At 33.7% G+C, this 16820-nt stretch overlaps 1 protein-coding gene across 3 annotated transcripts in view; it reads left to right on the top strand.

Moving 5' to 3' along the window:
- SCAPER (S-phase cyclin A associated protein in the ER) overlaps nt 1-16820 on the top strand; it is a 522888-nt gene that overhangs the window by 175336 nt on the left and 330732 nt on the right. For all 3 annotated transcript variants that reach the window (XM_060617955.3, XM_060617952.3, XM_060617953.3), the window contains 3 exons: nt 13911-13992; nt 15462-15614; nt 16143-16250. In XM_060617955.3, coding sequence (XP_060473938.1) covers nt 13911-13992; nt 15462-15614; nt 16143-16250 — 343 coding nt within the window. The remainder of the gene's footprint in view (nt 1-13910; nt 13993-15461; nt 15615-16142; nt 16251-16820) is intronic.

Raw genomic sequence — 16820 nt, 5'->3', positions numbered from 1 at the left:
CATGAACTGTAACTTTTAAAATGATTAAAACAGTAAACTTTATGGGGTGCCTGCCGTGGCTCAGTTGGTTAAGTATCAGACTTCGGCTCAGGTCATGATCTTGCAGTTCATGAGTTTAAGCCCCGCTTCGGCCTCTGCACTGGTGCTGCGAAGCCTGCTTTGAATTTTCTCTCTGCCCCTTCCCCACTTGCCCTCTGTCTCTCTCAAAATAAATAACTAAACTTTAAAAAAAGTAAATATTATATGTATTTCACTACAATAGAAATATGTACAAAAGCTGTTTATTAAAAAGGTTATAAAACTTCTATTATAAATTACATATTTATGTACTACAAATTACATATTATAATCCTTATAACCTTTTTATAAACAGTTTTTGTGCATATTTTTATTGTAGTGAAATATACATAACAAAATTTACTATTTAAATAATTTTAAAATTTGCAGTTCATTGGCACTAAGTACCTTCCCATTGTTGTGCTTACCATCAACACTGTCCATGTTCATAACACTTTTCATCTCTCAAAACTGAAACTCAGTATCCATTAAGTAATAGCTTTATATTTCACAACCGTCCCCTCCTGCCACCAAGCCCATGACAACCACCATTCTACTTTCTGTCTATGAATGTAACTACTCTAGGCACCTCATATAAATGCAATCATATGCTATTTGTCTTTTGTGATGTCTTTAAGGTTTTTCCATGTTGTAGCATGTGTCAGAATATCCTCCCTTTCTAGGGCTGAATAATATTGCATTGTGTGTATACACTATATTTTGTTTATCCATTCATCTGTCAAGGGACACCTGGATAGCTTCTCCTTTGGGCTGTTGTGAATAAAACTGCTGTACATGTGGGTATATAAATATCTGTTCAGGTCCCTATTTTTAATTTTTTGGGGTATATAGGTAGCCAGAAGTGGAATTGTTGGATCATATGATAAATTTATCTTTCATTTTTTTGTGGAACAGCATACTTTGTTTCTGTAGTGGCTGCTCCATTTTACATTTCCACTGGCACTAGAGTTCTAATTTCTCCATATCATCAGCTTTGCTTTTTTTACTTTTGACTTTTTTTCTTCTTTTTGGGGGAGATAGTAGCCATCCTAATGGGTTGTGAGGTGGCATCTTAATTGTAGTTTTGATTTGCATTCCCCTAATGATAAGTGAGGTTGACTACCTTTTCTTGTACTTAATGTACATTTATATATCATCTTTGGAGAAATGTCTATTCAAAATCTTTGCCTGGTTTTTAATCAGGTTTTTTTTTTTTCTTGTTGAGTTGTAGAAGTGTCTTTATATATTTTGAATATTGACCCTTATCAGACATTTGATTTGCAAATATTTTCTCCCATTCTGTGGATTGCCTTTTCACTATGTTCTTGTTAAAAAATTTTAAATTTTGATGTATTCCAATTTGTCTGTGTTTTCTTTTGTTGCATGTACATTTGGTGTCATACCCATGAAACCATTGCCAAACTCTCTGCTCCATATGCTTTCTTCTAGGAGTTTTAGTTTTAGGTTTATGTTTAGGTCTTCAATCCATTTTGAATTAATTATTGTATATGTTATAAGGTGGGGTCTAACTTCATTCTTTTGCATGTGAATATCTTTTCCCAGTATCATTTGTTGAAAAAATTGTCATTTCCTCATTCGATGGTCTTCCCTTGGCACCCTTATCAAAAATCATTTGATCATATATTTGAGGGTTTATGTATTGGCCTTCTATTCTGTTCCACTGTTGTATAAGTCTTTATACCAGTACTGTAGGTTTGTAATAACTTTTGAAATCAGGGATCTTTTAGCTTTGTTATTGTTCAAGATTGTTTAGGGTATTCAGGGTCCCATGTGAATTTTAGGATAGATTTTTCCCCCCATTTCTGCAAAAGAAATCATTGAGATTTTGGTAGAGATTCCATTGAATCTGTGACTTGCTTTAGATAGTACTGACATCTTAAAAATATTAAGTCTTCTGATTAATGAATATAAGGTTTTTAAAAATCTTTTTGTGTTTGTATTTTCTTTCAGCAAAGTTGCACATTTCAGTTTACAAGCCTTTTACCTCATTAGTTTATTTTTAATTATATGTGTGTTAACATTTTTTGAAATTTATTTTTGTTAGTTTATTTTTGTTATGCTGTTATAAATAAAATCTCCTTAAAAAAATTTTTTTTTAAACATGTATGTTGCTGGTGTTTAGAAATACCATTGATTTAGACCTAGGGCTGCCATAGAAATCTTGAGAAAGAACAAAGATGGAGGTTTCACAATCCCAGATTTCAATATGTCTTACAAAGCTGTAGTAATCAAAATAGTATAGTACTGGCACAAAAATAAACACATAGATCAATGGGACAGAATAGAGATCCCAGAAATAAACCCATGTTTATATGGTCAACTAATCTATGACAAAGAAGGCAAGAATATATGATGGGAAAAAGACCATCTTTTCAACAAATGGTGCTGGGAAAACTGAAGAGCTACATGGAAAGCAATGAAATTGGACCACCTTCTTACACCATACAGAAAAATAAACTTAAAATGGATTAAAGACCTAAATGTGAGACTGAAGGCATAAAACTCCTAGAAGGAACATAGGCAGTAATTTCTTTGACATCAGCCATAGAAACATTTTTTCTAGATAGGTCTTCTCAGGTAAGGGAAACAAATGCAAAATCAAATTATTGGAACTATACCAAAATATAAAGATTTTGCACAGCAAAGGCAACCATCAACAAAATGACAAGGCAGCCTACAGATTGGGAGAAGATAATTGCAAAGAATATATCCAATAAGGGATTAATATCCAAAACATATAAAGAACTTATACAAGTCAACACAAGAAAAAAACAAGTAATCCAATTAAAAATGGGCAGAAGACCTGAATAGATATTTTTCCAAAGAAGACATATATAGATGGCCAACAGACATATGAAAAGCTGCTCAACCTCACTAATCATCTGGGAAATGCAAATCAAAGCCACAGATATTACCTTAAACCTGTGAGAATGGCTAGAATCAAAAAGATAAGAAATAAGTTTTGGTGAGGATGTGGAGAAAAAAGAACTCCAATGCACTGTTGGCAGGTATGTAAATTGGTACATACATTATGAAAAACAATATAGAGATTTCTATCAAAAATTGAAAAATAGAAATAGTATATGATCTAGTAATTCTGCAGATGATTTACCTAAAGAAAATAAATACACTAATTTGAAAAGATTTATACACCCTTGTGTTTATGGCAGTGTTACTTATAATAGTGAAGATTTATGGAATCAACTCAATAGTCCATTGATAGATGAATGGATAATGAAGATGTGATGCACATGTGTGTGTGCGCATGTGCACACACACATACATATTGAATATGACTCAGCCATAAGAAAGTATGACATATTGCCATTGGAGCAACAAGAATGGACCTAGAGGGTATAATGCTAAATGAAATCAGTCAGAAGAAGACCAAAACTATGTGATTTCTCTCACATGTGGAATTTAAGAAACAAAACAGATGAATGTAGGGGAAGGGAAAAGAAAAAAAGAGGGAAGCAAACCAAAAGTGACTCTTAACTACCGAGAGCAAAGTGACGATTGATGGAGGGAAGTGGGTGTGGGGGAGGTGTGTTAAATAGGTGATGGGTATTGAAAAGTGCACTTGTGATGAGCACTGGGTGTTATATGTAAGTGATGAATCATTAAATTCTACTCTTGAAAACAAGGTTGTATGTTTTTTAAAATCATGGAGTTGAATTTATCAAATGTTTTATCTCCTTATATAGATATGTTCATGTAAAATATCTCCTTTAATCTGATCTAATGTGATGATTAATTTTTTAATATTTAATCAAGCCTGCATTCCTGGGATAAACCCAACTTGGTTTTGATGTAGTATAGGAATTTATTCATATAAGTATGGTTTTTAACTTAAAGGGTGAGATAACCCTATATTTTTTTAATTAATAAACATTTTTCTGAACTATAACATAAACAGAATAATACACAAATGAATAAATCTGCAGCTTGGTGAATTGTCACCATGCCCCTGTATCCTCTAACCTGGTCAAAATATGGAATATTTAGCAGCACCACAGGATCCCTCCCATGTATCTTCCAAATTACCACCCCTTCTTCAACCTTTATAATAATCACTATACAAGCTTCTTGCACTTTTTAGCTTAATTGGTTTTATGCCTAGGAATGAGGTTGCTGGTCTCTGGGTTATTGCAAATGTTCTGCATTAGTAAACACTGCCAAATTGTTTAGCAATATAGTTGTACAGTTTACATTTTCACTAGCATTTTGAATAGTCTCGATGCTCTATATTGTTGTCTAAAATTGGAGTAGACAGTTTTTAAGAAAATTTTTTTACAATTTTATTGTGGTATAATTGACATATGAAAAATTGCATTTATTAAAGTGTACTATTTCATGAGTTTTCACATATGTAATCTCTGAAACCATCAGCATGATTAAGGTAATGAACATAACCATCATCCCTCCAGATTTTCTCGTGCTGTTTGATAGTCCATCTCTCCTTCCCTCTACCCTCCTCTCCAGACAGCCAATGATTTGCTTTCTCTTTTGTCTTTCACTTTCTTTTACTCAGCATTATTATTTTGAGATTCCTTCAGATTGTTACTTGTACATACAGCTTCTTTTTTATTGCTAATTAGTATATATCCATATACTAATTATGCATTTTTCTATTGATAGAAATTTGGGTTTATTCCACTTTTTTGGTCATTATAAATAAGCTTTTCTGAATGTTTGTGTATGAGTACTTTTTGTGGACATAGCTTTCATTTCTCTTGGGCACATAGCTAGGAGATGGATGGCTGGGTTATAGGGTTGATGTATGTTTAACTTTTTAAGAAACTACAAAATGTTTTTCCAAAACTAGTCACACCATTTTAAATACCCACTAGTAGTGAAGGAGTTTCAGTTTCTTCAAAGCCTTGACAACACTTGGTGGATCAGTTTTTTAAACGTATGCCTTTCTAGTTGGAATATTGTGCTGTTGCATTGTGATTGTAATTTGCATTTCTCTGATGACTGATGTTCAGCATCTTTGCATGTGCTTATTAGCCATTCATCTATCTTCTTTGGTAAAACATCTACTCATATCTTTTGCCCATTTTTCAAGTGAGTCCTTCATTATTATTGAATTGTAAAAATTCTTTATATATTCTGGATTCCCATCCTTTCAGGTATGACTTAGAATTTGCGGCTTATCTTTTTATCTTTTAAATAGTTATTTGAAGTGCAAAAGTTTTAATTTTAATAAAACCCAATATATCAAACTTGTTTTATGTATGAAGCTTTTGGTGTCATATCTAAGAAATCTTGCCAAACTCAAAATCACAAAGATTATTTTTCGCATATTTTCTTCAAGAAGTGTTTCAGTTTGGCACTTACATTTAGGTCTGTAAGTCCATTTTTCTTGTGACTTTATTTAATTTAATGACTTTTATTTTTAGTGTAGTTGACACACAGTGTTACATTAGTTTCAGGTCTACAACTTAGTGACTTGACAAGTTTATACATTATGCTTTGTTTGCCACACGTGTAGCTACCATTTGTCCTGTTACATCACTATTACAGTATCATTGACTGTATTCCTTATGCTGTGCCTTTTATTCCCATGACTTATTCATTCCGTAACTGGAAACCTGTATCTCCCTATAGCCTTCACCCATTTTGCCCAACTCTCCATATCCCTCCCTTCTGGCAGCCATCAGTTTTCTATATTAATAGGTCTGATTCTGATTTTGTTTGTTTGTTCATGTATTCTTTTCCTTTTAAGGTAACTTTTATGTATGGTATGAAACAAAGATCTAAATTTATTTGCATATGGATATCTATCACAGCATCATTTGTTGAAAGACTATTCTTTCACCATTTATTGCCTTGCCACCTGTTCAAGATCAATTAGTCATACATGTAAGGGTTTATTTATGGATCTGTGCTGTTCTATTCATATGTATATTTCTATTCTTATGCCAGTACCAGACTGTCAATTACTGTGGCTTCATAGCAAGTTTTGGAATCATGCTATGTAAGTTCTCTTACTTTGTCTCTTTCAAAACTGTATTTTCATGTAAGTTTTAGGTTTGCCAGTTTCTACAAAATAGCTTGCAGGGATTTTGGTAGGAATTGCCTTGAATCTATAGATCATTGTGGGAAGAGTTGCCATCTTTACAATATTGTATATTCTGATCCATGAATATGATATCTCTATATCTCCTTTAATTTATCTCAATAGTGTTTTATAGTTTTTAGTTATAGTTCTAATTTGTAGGTCTTGCACTTTTTTTCTTAAATGTATTCTAAATACTCTTCTTGAAGTCATTGTGATTGGAATTATTTTATTTTTGGTAGTATTTGTTGCTAGTATACAGAAAGACAATCAATTTTTTATATATTTCATTTTACAACTTTGTTTTTTATTACCTGCTCAGTTTTCTTACTAGTTTTGATGGTGTTTTCTTTTTGTTGTTGTTGTTGTTTTTCCTTAGGATGTTTTACATATAGACTCACATCATCTGGAAATTACGAGTGTTATACTTCTTGCTTTCTAGTATGAATGTCTTTTTTTTTTCCGTTGTCTTTTGCACTGGCTACATGCCAGCAGTATAATTTTAGTAGAGGCTGTGATATTGTATATACTTACTTTGTTCGTAATTTTAGTAGTGAGGCATTTAGTCTTTCCCTGTTACCAATGATGTTAGTTGTAGGTTTTTCTTAAATCCCCATTATTAGATTGAGGAAATTCTCTTGTATTTCTAGTTTGTTGAGTGCTTTTTAGCATGAATGGACTGAGTTTTGTTAAATAAATGCGCTTTTTTTCTTTTTGCACATCCATTAGGAGGATTGTGCAGAGTTTTTTTGTATGTTGTAGTTATTACATTAATTCATTTTCAATATTAAACCAACCTTGCATGCCTGAGTTAATTCCTACTTGGTCATGGTGTATACTCATTTTTATATGTTCCTAATTTCTTGTTAAGGATATTTACATGAGGGATATTGGTGTATAATTTTCTCATGATGTCTTTGGTTTTCATTCCTCATAGAATATGATGGAAGTGGTTTTTCTTGCACTATTTAGGGGAACTGTTTGTGTTAGGATCAGCATTATTTTTTTAAATATAATTTGCCAGAGAATCTGTCTAGGCTTGGATTTTTCTTTTGGGGGAGATTTTAAATTACCAACTCATTTTTTTTTCATGTTTCAAGTTTTATTAAATTCTGGTTAGTTAAGGGATTCATCACTTACATATAACACACAGTGCTCATCACAACAAGTGCCCTCCTTAATACCCATCACCTATTTAGCATTTTATGGTCTATTGGGATTTTTTTGTTTCTTATTCAGTCAGCTTTCATAATTTGTGTCTTATTAGGAATTTGACCTTTCCATTTAAGTTCTCTGTTTTTATATATTTATAAAGTTCATTATTTCTAATAAGTAATTTCACTATGATCTATAGTGATGTCTCTTTCATTCCTAATTTTTGTTTACTTTGGGTTTCATTAGCTCTGCTTTTCCTACTTTTATGAGGTTGAATCTTTAGTTGATAGATTTTATATATTTCTACATTCCCTTTTAAATTTTAAAAATTAAAAAAAATTTTTTTAATGTTGATTTTAGAGAGAGAGAGAAAGCGTGAGTGGGGGAGGGGTAGAGGGAGAGGGAGACGGAGGATCCGAAGCAGGGTCCGCAGAGAGCCCTAGGTAGGGCGTGAACTCATGAACCGTGAGTTCATGACCAGAGCCAAAGTTGGATGCTTAACTGACTGAGCCACCCAGGTGCCCCTATTTCTACTTTCCTAATTCAAACATTTAAGGGTATAAAGTTTTTTCTCAGCACTTCTTTAACTTCATCCCATCAATTTTGATATGTTAATTTTAATTAAAGATACTTTCTAATATTTTTTAGATTTTTTTGATACATGAATTATTTAGAATCATGCTTAGTTTCCAAATATTTGGTGATATATCCCCAATTTTCTGTTGTTTTATAATTAAATCTTTTGTAGTCGAGGAATATTCTTTGTATAATTTTAGTCCCTTTAAATTCATTGAGATTATTTTATGACCTTGAATGTAAACTATTCTGGAGAAAGTCCTACAAGCTGTTGTAAAGTGTTTGTGTTCTGCTGTTGTTGGGTCAAGTGTTTTTTGTTTTTGTTTTTTTTTAATGTTTTACTTATTTTGAGAGAGAGCGGGGGAGGGGCAGAGAAAGAGAGAGAGAGAGAGAGAGAGAGAGAGAGAATCCCAAGCAAGCTCTGCACTGTCAATGCAGAACCGGATCTGTGGGGCTCAGTCCCATGAACCTGTGAAATCATGACCTGAACTGAAATCAAGAATCTGATGCTTAAAGAACTGAACCACTCAGACACCCAGGATGGAGTATTCTTTAAATGTCAGTTAAGTTAGTTGGTAGTTTTGTCTAGGCTTCTGTATACTTACTGATTTTCTGTCTAGTTTTATTAATTTCTGATAGACTGTTATGGAATTCCCCTGGAAAGCCATCTGGCCCTGGACTCTTGTTTTTTGGCAGATTTTTGATTACTAATTCGATTTCCTTACTGGTTATGGGTCTGTTCAAATTTTCTATTTCTTCCTGTTTCAGTTTTGGTAGTGTATATGTTTCTAGGAATTTGTCCATTTCTTCCAGATTGCCCATTTTATTGGCACATAATTTCTCATAATATTCTCTTATTATTGTTTTTATTTCTGCTGTGTTGGTTGTGATCTCTCCTCTTTCATTCTTCATTTTATTTATTTGGGTCCTTTCCTTTTTCTTTTCGATCAAACTGGCTAGTGGTTTATCGATTTTGTTAATTCTTGCAAAGAACCAGCTTCTGGTTTCATTGATGTGTTCTGTTTTTTGGGTTTTGATAGCATTAATTTCTGCTCTAATCTTTATTATTTCCTGTCTTTTGTCGGTTTTGAGTTTTATTTGCTATTCTTTTTCCAGCTCTTTAAGGTGTAAGGTTAGGTTCTGTATCTGAGACCTTTCTTCCTTCTTTAGGAAAGCCTAGATTGCTGTATACTTTCCTCTTATGACTGCCTTTGCTGCATCCCAGAGGTTTTGGGTGGTGGTGTTATCACTTTCATTGACTTCCATATACTTTTGAAATACTGTTGAATTGTCTATTTATATTCTCAGTTTTGACAATTTTTGCTTTGTGTATTTTGGTGTCTCAATGTTAGGGGCATATAATATCTTCCTTGGGTATTGACCCTTCCATCATTATGAAATGTTCCTCTTTCACATTTAAAAAAAAATACTTCTTGCTATAAAGTCAATTTTTTTCTATTTTAAATATAGCCATGAGTATAGTTTACATGAAATGTCTTTTTCTGTCCTTCTACATTCATACTTTTGTGTCTTTTTTATCTAACCTGTGTCTCTTATGGTCTAAATAAAGTTGAAGTTACTTTTTGATCTAGTCTGCTAGTTTCTGCTTTTTCATGAAAGTGTTTTGTCCATTCTCATTGAATATAATTATTGATATAATTACATTTATATTTTCTATTTTGATCCTTGTTTTCTATACATCTCAAGTTTTTTTTGTTCTCTTACTACTGCTTTTTTTCTTAATACTTTTTTAGTGTATTTAAATTTTTCTCTTGATTTTTAAAACTATTATTTTAGTTGTTTGCTTAGTGGTTGCTCTCTTTACTACAATACAAAGTAAAGAAGTAGATTATTAAAATCTACTTTTGATTAAAACGAACTTAATTTTGGTAAGATAGAGTAACTTTGTTCCACTATAGGTCTATATCCTTTTCCACTAGTGTTGTCATTGTCACATATATCTATACATGTGGTAAACTCAACAATCCAGTGATAGAATTATCTCTTTCTGTAGTGTCACATTTTTCAAAGAAATTAGAATAAAAGAGAAAATACATTTATAAGTTCCTTTATACTAATTAACATATTTACCATTTCTGGTGTACTTCATTTTCTTTGTTTATGGATTCAGGTTACTTTTTGGCATAATTTCTCTTTAGCTAGATGGCCTTTCTTCAGTATTTTCTACGAAGGGAGTTTTGCTGTCATTGAATTATCTTGGTATTCACTTATCTAGGAATATTTTGACTTCATTTTGTTTTTGTTTTTAAAAAGTTTTGTTGTTGAAGTATCATTGGCGTTTTCCTTCATTCTGAATGATATTTTTGGCAGATTTATTTAGAGTTCTTGTTTTTTTTCTTTTTTGTTTTCAGTAGTTTGAATTTTTTGACTTCTGTTTTTTTCTGATGAAAAGTTAGCCATTAATCATATTGGTTTTTCCTCTGTATATGGTGAGTTGTTTTTTTCTTCCTGCTCTCAGAATTTTCTGCCTGTGTGTAACCAGTTTCATTCTGATTTGTCTAGGTTTATTGTCTTCATGGTTATTCTGTTCTGTACATATCAAGTTTGGGAAGTGTTTGGCCATTATTTGTTCAGATATTTGTCATTTCTCTTCTGAGTTGTCACAGTTTCTTAAACTTTGCATGGTTTTGATGACCTTGACAGTTTTAGGTAGTGGTCAGGTATATTGTAGAGTGTTCCTCAGGTAGGACTTGTCTGATGCTCTTCTTATGGTGAAATTGATGTTATAGCTTTTGGGGAAGAAGAGCACAGACGTGACTGTGAATTACCATTTGTAACATGTCAGAGGTTCATGCTATCAATTGGACTTATCACTGATTTTATTAACCTTGATCACTTGGCTAAGCTAGTGTTTGTCAGGTTTCTCCATTGTTACTTTAAAAATTTCTCTATGCTGTCCCCGGTGGAAGCAAGCCACTAAGCATAGGCCATGCTGAAAAGGTGGGGAATTATTCTTTACCTCCTTGAGGGAAGAATTCCTACGTTAATTGTTTATAATTTTTCTGTACGGGACAGTTGTCTATTCTCTCCTATTTATTCATTTAAATGTTTTTTTTTAACGTCAGTGTGGACTTATATATATTATATATATACATATATATATACATATATAATTATAAAATTATACATTGTGCTGTAAACCAGTATTATTTATATTGTTACTCAAATTGTTCCAGCTTTGGACATTGGGAGCTATTTCATATGGAATCATCCATTTGTTTAAGGATTCTTGGTTTCTTTTATTGGAAAGGTTTTTAAAAAAACTTTCTATTTTTCTGTTGAGATTCCCTATTTGTTGAATCATTGCCATAATATTTTTCTTTAGTTTGGCATACTTTCTTTTAATTCTTTGAACATATTTGTAACAGCTGTTTTGTAGTCTTTGTCTACTAAATACAGCATATGGCCTCATTCAGGGACAGTTTCAATTGACTGCTTTTTCTTTTCTTTTTTTTTTTTTTTAAGTTTATCTATTTTTCAGAGAGTACAAGAGAAAGCATAAGTGGGGGAGGGACAGAGAGAGGGAGGGAGAGAGAGAGAATCCCAAGCAGGCTCCACACTGTCAGTGTGGAGCCCAATGCTGGTCTTGAACTCACAAACTGAGATTGTGACCTGAGCTGAAGTCTGATGCTTAACTGACTGAACCACCCAGGTGCCCCTAGTTGACTGATTTTTTCAAAGCCTGGTCATGCTTCTTTGTATGTCTCATAATTTATGATTGTTTCTTTTCCTGTTATTTTTGTCTTTGTGAGTTTATGCCTATTCTATTAATTTCTTGTGGTTTTTTGGAAGGGAACAGAAATAAATATGTTTTCAACATGCCGTGTGTATTTTTTATTTATTTTATTTATTTTAAATTTTAGTTAACATACAATACAATATTGGTTTCAGGAGTAGAATTCAGTGATTCATCATTTATATGCAACACCCAGTACTCAGCACAAGTGCCCTTCTTAATACGAATCACCCATCTAGCCCATCTCCCACCCACCTCCCTCCAACAACCCTCAGTTTGTTCTCTGTCATTGAGAGTTTCTTGTGGTTTGTTTCCCTCTCTCATCTTCTTCCCCCACCCTTCCTTCCCCTATGTTCATCTGTTTTGTTGTTTAAATTCCATGTGAGTGAAATCATATGGTAATTATCTTTCTCTGTTTGACTTATCTCTCTTAGCATAATACCTTCTAGCTCCATCAATGTCATTGTAAATGGCAAGATTTCATTCTTTTTGCTGGCTAATATTCAAGTGTGTGTGTGTGTGTGTGTGTCTCACACACACACACAAACCCCACATCTACTTTACCCATTCATCATTTGATGGACATTTGGGCTGTCCATAATATGCTATTGTTGAGAATGCTGCTATAAACATTGGGGTGCATATACCCCTTTGAATCTGTATTTTTGTATCCTTTGGGTAAATACCTAATAGTGCCATTGCTGGATCAAAGGGTAGTGAAAGTAAACAGCAAGCTAGATCTTTTTTCCCCTAGATCTCAAGCTTTTGATCCATAGACTTGGTGCAAGCAAGTTGCTTATGCTGTTTTTCTGGGGAAGAGGCCTGTTGTGCTGATTCTCAGGCTGACTTGTTGCAGTGGAAATGTGCTTTCAGGGCATGGGGGTGGGGCTTGGTGTAAATGGCTCTGGCCTCTGCTAGTTGATATAGTTTTGCTCCCTGAGGGCTCTCCATGCTGATGGGTGAGTTGAATATGGCTGTGCTCCCCTCTCTAGCCCCATAGCTGAAAGATAATGCCTCCTACTCTTCAGGGGAACCCTCACAGAAGAACAGTCACCCCTCTTGTCACCCCTGTTTCTGTCAGAACCCTGCATTCACTCTACCTGTGTCCTAGCTTCTTTATCTCAGGCCCATGACTGAGTTTCAGAACTCCAAATTTTAGGGACTCTGGAGGCATGGACCATTGCTTTTTTTCTGGGGGAGGGCCTTGGAATGCTTTTGCTGGCCTGTGGGAGGAAAACAGTGGCAGGACTGTAGCAGTTCAGGGTTTATGTCAAAATGTAGCAGAACACCAACAACTCTGCTTGCTGCCCTCAGCCCTTATTCTGCTCCTGTGCCTGGATATAGTGCAGCACCTTTGCCCCACCTGTCCTTTTTGTGACCGAGGGGGTCCTCAGACCACGCTGTCACTCCTGGGATTCCTCCCTGCTTTGCTACTCGGGCACCTTTACGCCAGGCAATTCCTCCACTGTAGCAGACTTCTACAAGTTCAGATTTTACACTCCACTGCTTATAATACTTTGCGATAGCCTCCGTAAGTAGGCTCCCTCCCCACTGCTATACCCACAGCTATGTTTCCCCCAAGACCACTCTCTGCACCTCCTGCCTTCCAAAAGGTGGTTGCTTTTCTACTTGTAGACTTGCAGTTTTTGTTTTCTTAGACCTCTGGTTGATTTCTTAGGTGTTAAGAATGATTTTTATCAAATCATTGTGAGGTCTGTTTAGTGTTTTGGAGGAACAAGACAAGCTTAGGATCTCCCTACTTGTTGCCAATTTAACTCCTCCCTCTCAACATGCCATATTTAAATGAGAGTTCCAGTGGTAGTTAGTATTTAAATCCATACCTGGGTCTGTGTCCAGAAATCTATTATTTTTAAATTTCTTTTTAACATTTATTTATTTTTGACAGGGAGAGAGTGCTGTCAGGGGAGGTGCAGAGAGAGAGAGGGAGACAAGGGATTTGAAGCAGGCTCTATGCTGGCAGCAGAAAACCCAATGTGGGCTGGAGCTCATGAACCATGAGATGAAGACCTGAGCTGAAGTTGGATGCTTAACTGACTGAGCCACCCAGATGCCCCCAGAAACCTATTTTTATAACTGAAAACTTGTGTTGCTTTTTAAACATTTATTGAGCAGTGTATTTGGGACATAGGCACTCAGAAAGAATAATTTAAAAAATAATAATTCTGTAGAATATATAAGCCTATGTATCCTAATCATTTTTAACCTCGTGAAGTTCGATTCTCCAAGCAGTTGAGTTTATCGTTTTTTACTATCTTCTTACAGAGACAGGGAAGAGCGATTGGCTGCACTCACAGCTGCTCAACAAGAAGCAATGGAAGAGCTCCAAAAAAAAATTCAGCTTAAGGTAAGGATAGTATATATTTCAATTTGAAATTTTAGAGCTTTCAATGGCACATGAGATTAAATCTTTTATTTAAGGAATTGTATAAAATTTTAATTTGTATTCTTAATATTTGGTTAATAAGACTTCCATGATTTGGTTTTGGTCCGTTCTAATTCAACTGTCTGAAAAATTTATTTTAATATGATAAAATGATGAGAATAATTAAAGGAATTTTAATTTTCCTGTTTTTACTAACCAATTTGTTAGTGACTTGAAGGCATTACTCTTTGGTTTCTGATAGTTATACTTTTTAATTATCTACAAATAAACAAAAAATGATTAGTATAATTAGTTTCACTTGATTTTCAGTGCCTATGAATTGTGTGATTGTAACTTGGGAAATTATGATAAACTATTTTCTAGAAAATCTTTACCATTAGTAATACAGTTTCTAGCAGTATATTTTACACTGTGTAACAATTACTTATACATTGTCTCCTCACAGAGATAGTACATTCCATAAGGTAGAGGGCCATATTTTATCACAGGACTTTATCATTCACTAAAATTTAATGTACCAAAAATCTGTTAGGCCTTCTAGTAGACGTGGGGTTAATGAGATGAGTAAGTCATGATTCTAAATTCCAAGAAACTCTTAATGTAGTGTGAGAATCAGTTGCTAAACAGATAATTTCCATATGGACTTGGAGTGCTATGAAAGTATGGATGAGGACACTGAGTTTGATATGAAGCATTTCAGAAGTCAGGAAAAAATTTTAGAGAATAACTCCTGAGCTGAATCTTGAATGGGTAGGAGAATAGGTAGGTGGGTGGGATGACATTTCCAATCATATGAAAAAGTATGAGTGTTAAGTCAGAATTCTGGAATTGTGTTTTTTCAGCTTGGTTATGTTTTTTGTTTTGGGGGTAAGTCACTGGAGGTGTGGAGAACCAGAAATGGTGGTGTGGAGTTGGTGTGGTAGAAGTCTGCATCATGTTGGGGTTTGTCTGCTATGAGGATGTGCTTGGTCTTTACGTAGGGGTCAACATTTCTGAAAGTGTGTTCCCAGAAGTGCTTCTCAAAAGTGTGTTGTAGTCAATTAAGTGTGTAAAATGTTTTTTAGTATGAGCTAGGTTTATTGAGTCACAATGCACAGAGACATACTACAGGCTCCATATAGTTCAGTGTTAAAAACCTGTTTTGCTTTAATGTAGTGTTTTCCAAATTTATTTGCGGATAGAACCTTTTCCACAAAGCACTTACAATATCCTATGGTGTTGTTCCAAGAAGCACACTCTAAGAGACGTTACTGTGCATGTAGGAGATATTAAAGGGCTTTATGTAAATTCTTATTCTTAGTGTTCAGGTCAACATTGAATGAAGACATTTCTTCTATTATTGTAGAAACTTTAATGGAAATACTGTTTTTTTAAGTTCTCCGTATAATTTGCATCATTTTTATATTCTCACGCTTTGACTTCATTCACAGCATGATGAAAGCATTCGAAGGCACATGGAACAGATTGAACAAAGAAAAGAAAAAGCTGCTGAGTTAAGCAGTGGGCGGCATGCAAATACTGATTATGCCCCCAAACTGACTCCTTATGAAAGAAAGAAGCAGTGTTCCCTCTGTAATGTCCTGGTAGGTTGTCATTACTAATATTGTGATGATATGATTTATTACTAAAGTTTGTTAAACTATGGAAATATATTCTCCCGGTCTTTTAAAATTCATATGATTTTAAACCGTGGATTTCTTTCATGATTTTTATGCTAAGTAAGTAGTATAAAAATAGCATTGGCATTTAAGAGTATCAGCGCAAAGTGCCAGAGTAATGCAATTGCTGCTAAAATGGATATATACCTGCTTAATTGATAGCCCAAGCAATATTTTTGGGTACTGGAATCAAAAAAGAAAAAGGCATTTTCAGTCTTGAAATTTGAACTCTGATACTTAGAAGAAATGATATCCTGTTAAGGTTGGTTACAATGGCATGATTTTTCTTATGTATCTTCTAGAGGATTCTCAGAGTTGTGTTTTAAAGAAAATATTTTTAGCCTAGTATGTAAAGGCTAGTGTGATATCAACATGCATATAATATACTGGCCTGAATATATAATTAGATATAATTATATGTTGATTACAATTGCTTTGATTTTATGCTTTTAGATCTCTTCAGAGGTGTATCTTTTTAGCCATATTAAAGGAAAAAAACACCAGCAAGCCGTAAGAGAGAATAGCAGCATTCAAGGGCGTGAACTTTCAGATGAAGAAGTGGTAAGCTTTACTTCTGTTCATTTCCACATATTTATTGAAAACTCAGTATGTCCTATATTATAAAGAATTCCATGTTCGGTTGTGATTATTTAAAATTATATTTAACATTTAATAACTACTAAAATATAGTATACAAATATGTCATTTAGTATACATTTTAGTGCTCACTTTGAGTGCATATACTAAAATTTAGTATACAGTTTAACAAGAAACAGAAATAAGAACAATTTTACTGTAAAAAAAGGTCATAGTATTTTGATATTTTAATAATATACAAAAGAATTCTTTAGTGAATCCCTGCATTTCTTGGAAAATAATTAACAATATAAATGTCATGTAAATTGATAATTTTATGAGTACAGTGTTTAGAAATTTTTGGAAATGCATTATTTCTCTACCTATAATTGCTTACAGTGGAATTTAGATTTGTATGAATATTTTTAGAAATATTTTACATTCAATTGTTATCTAGACATGGATGACATTGCTAATCTATGAATTTGTTGGTTCTATTTATAATAGCAAATTTCTAGAGCTACCCAAAGATGAGACATTCATGTTTGTGAAGTA

Source organism: Panthera onca, chromosome B3, assembly GCF_046562875.1.
Source record: "Panthera onca isolate mPanOnc1 chromosome B3, mPanOnc1 haplotype 2, whole genome shotgun sequence".
Classification (NCBI taxonomy): domain Eukaryota; kingdom Metazoa; phylum Chordata; class Mammalia; order Carnivora; family Felidae; genus Panthera; species Panthera onca.
Note: the sequence above shows the minus strand (reverse complement) of the source record. Positions and strands in the feature narration are given on the sequence as shown.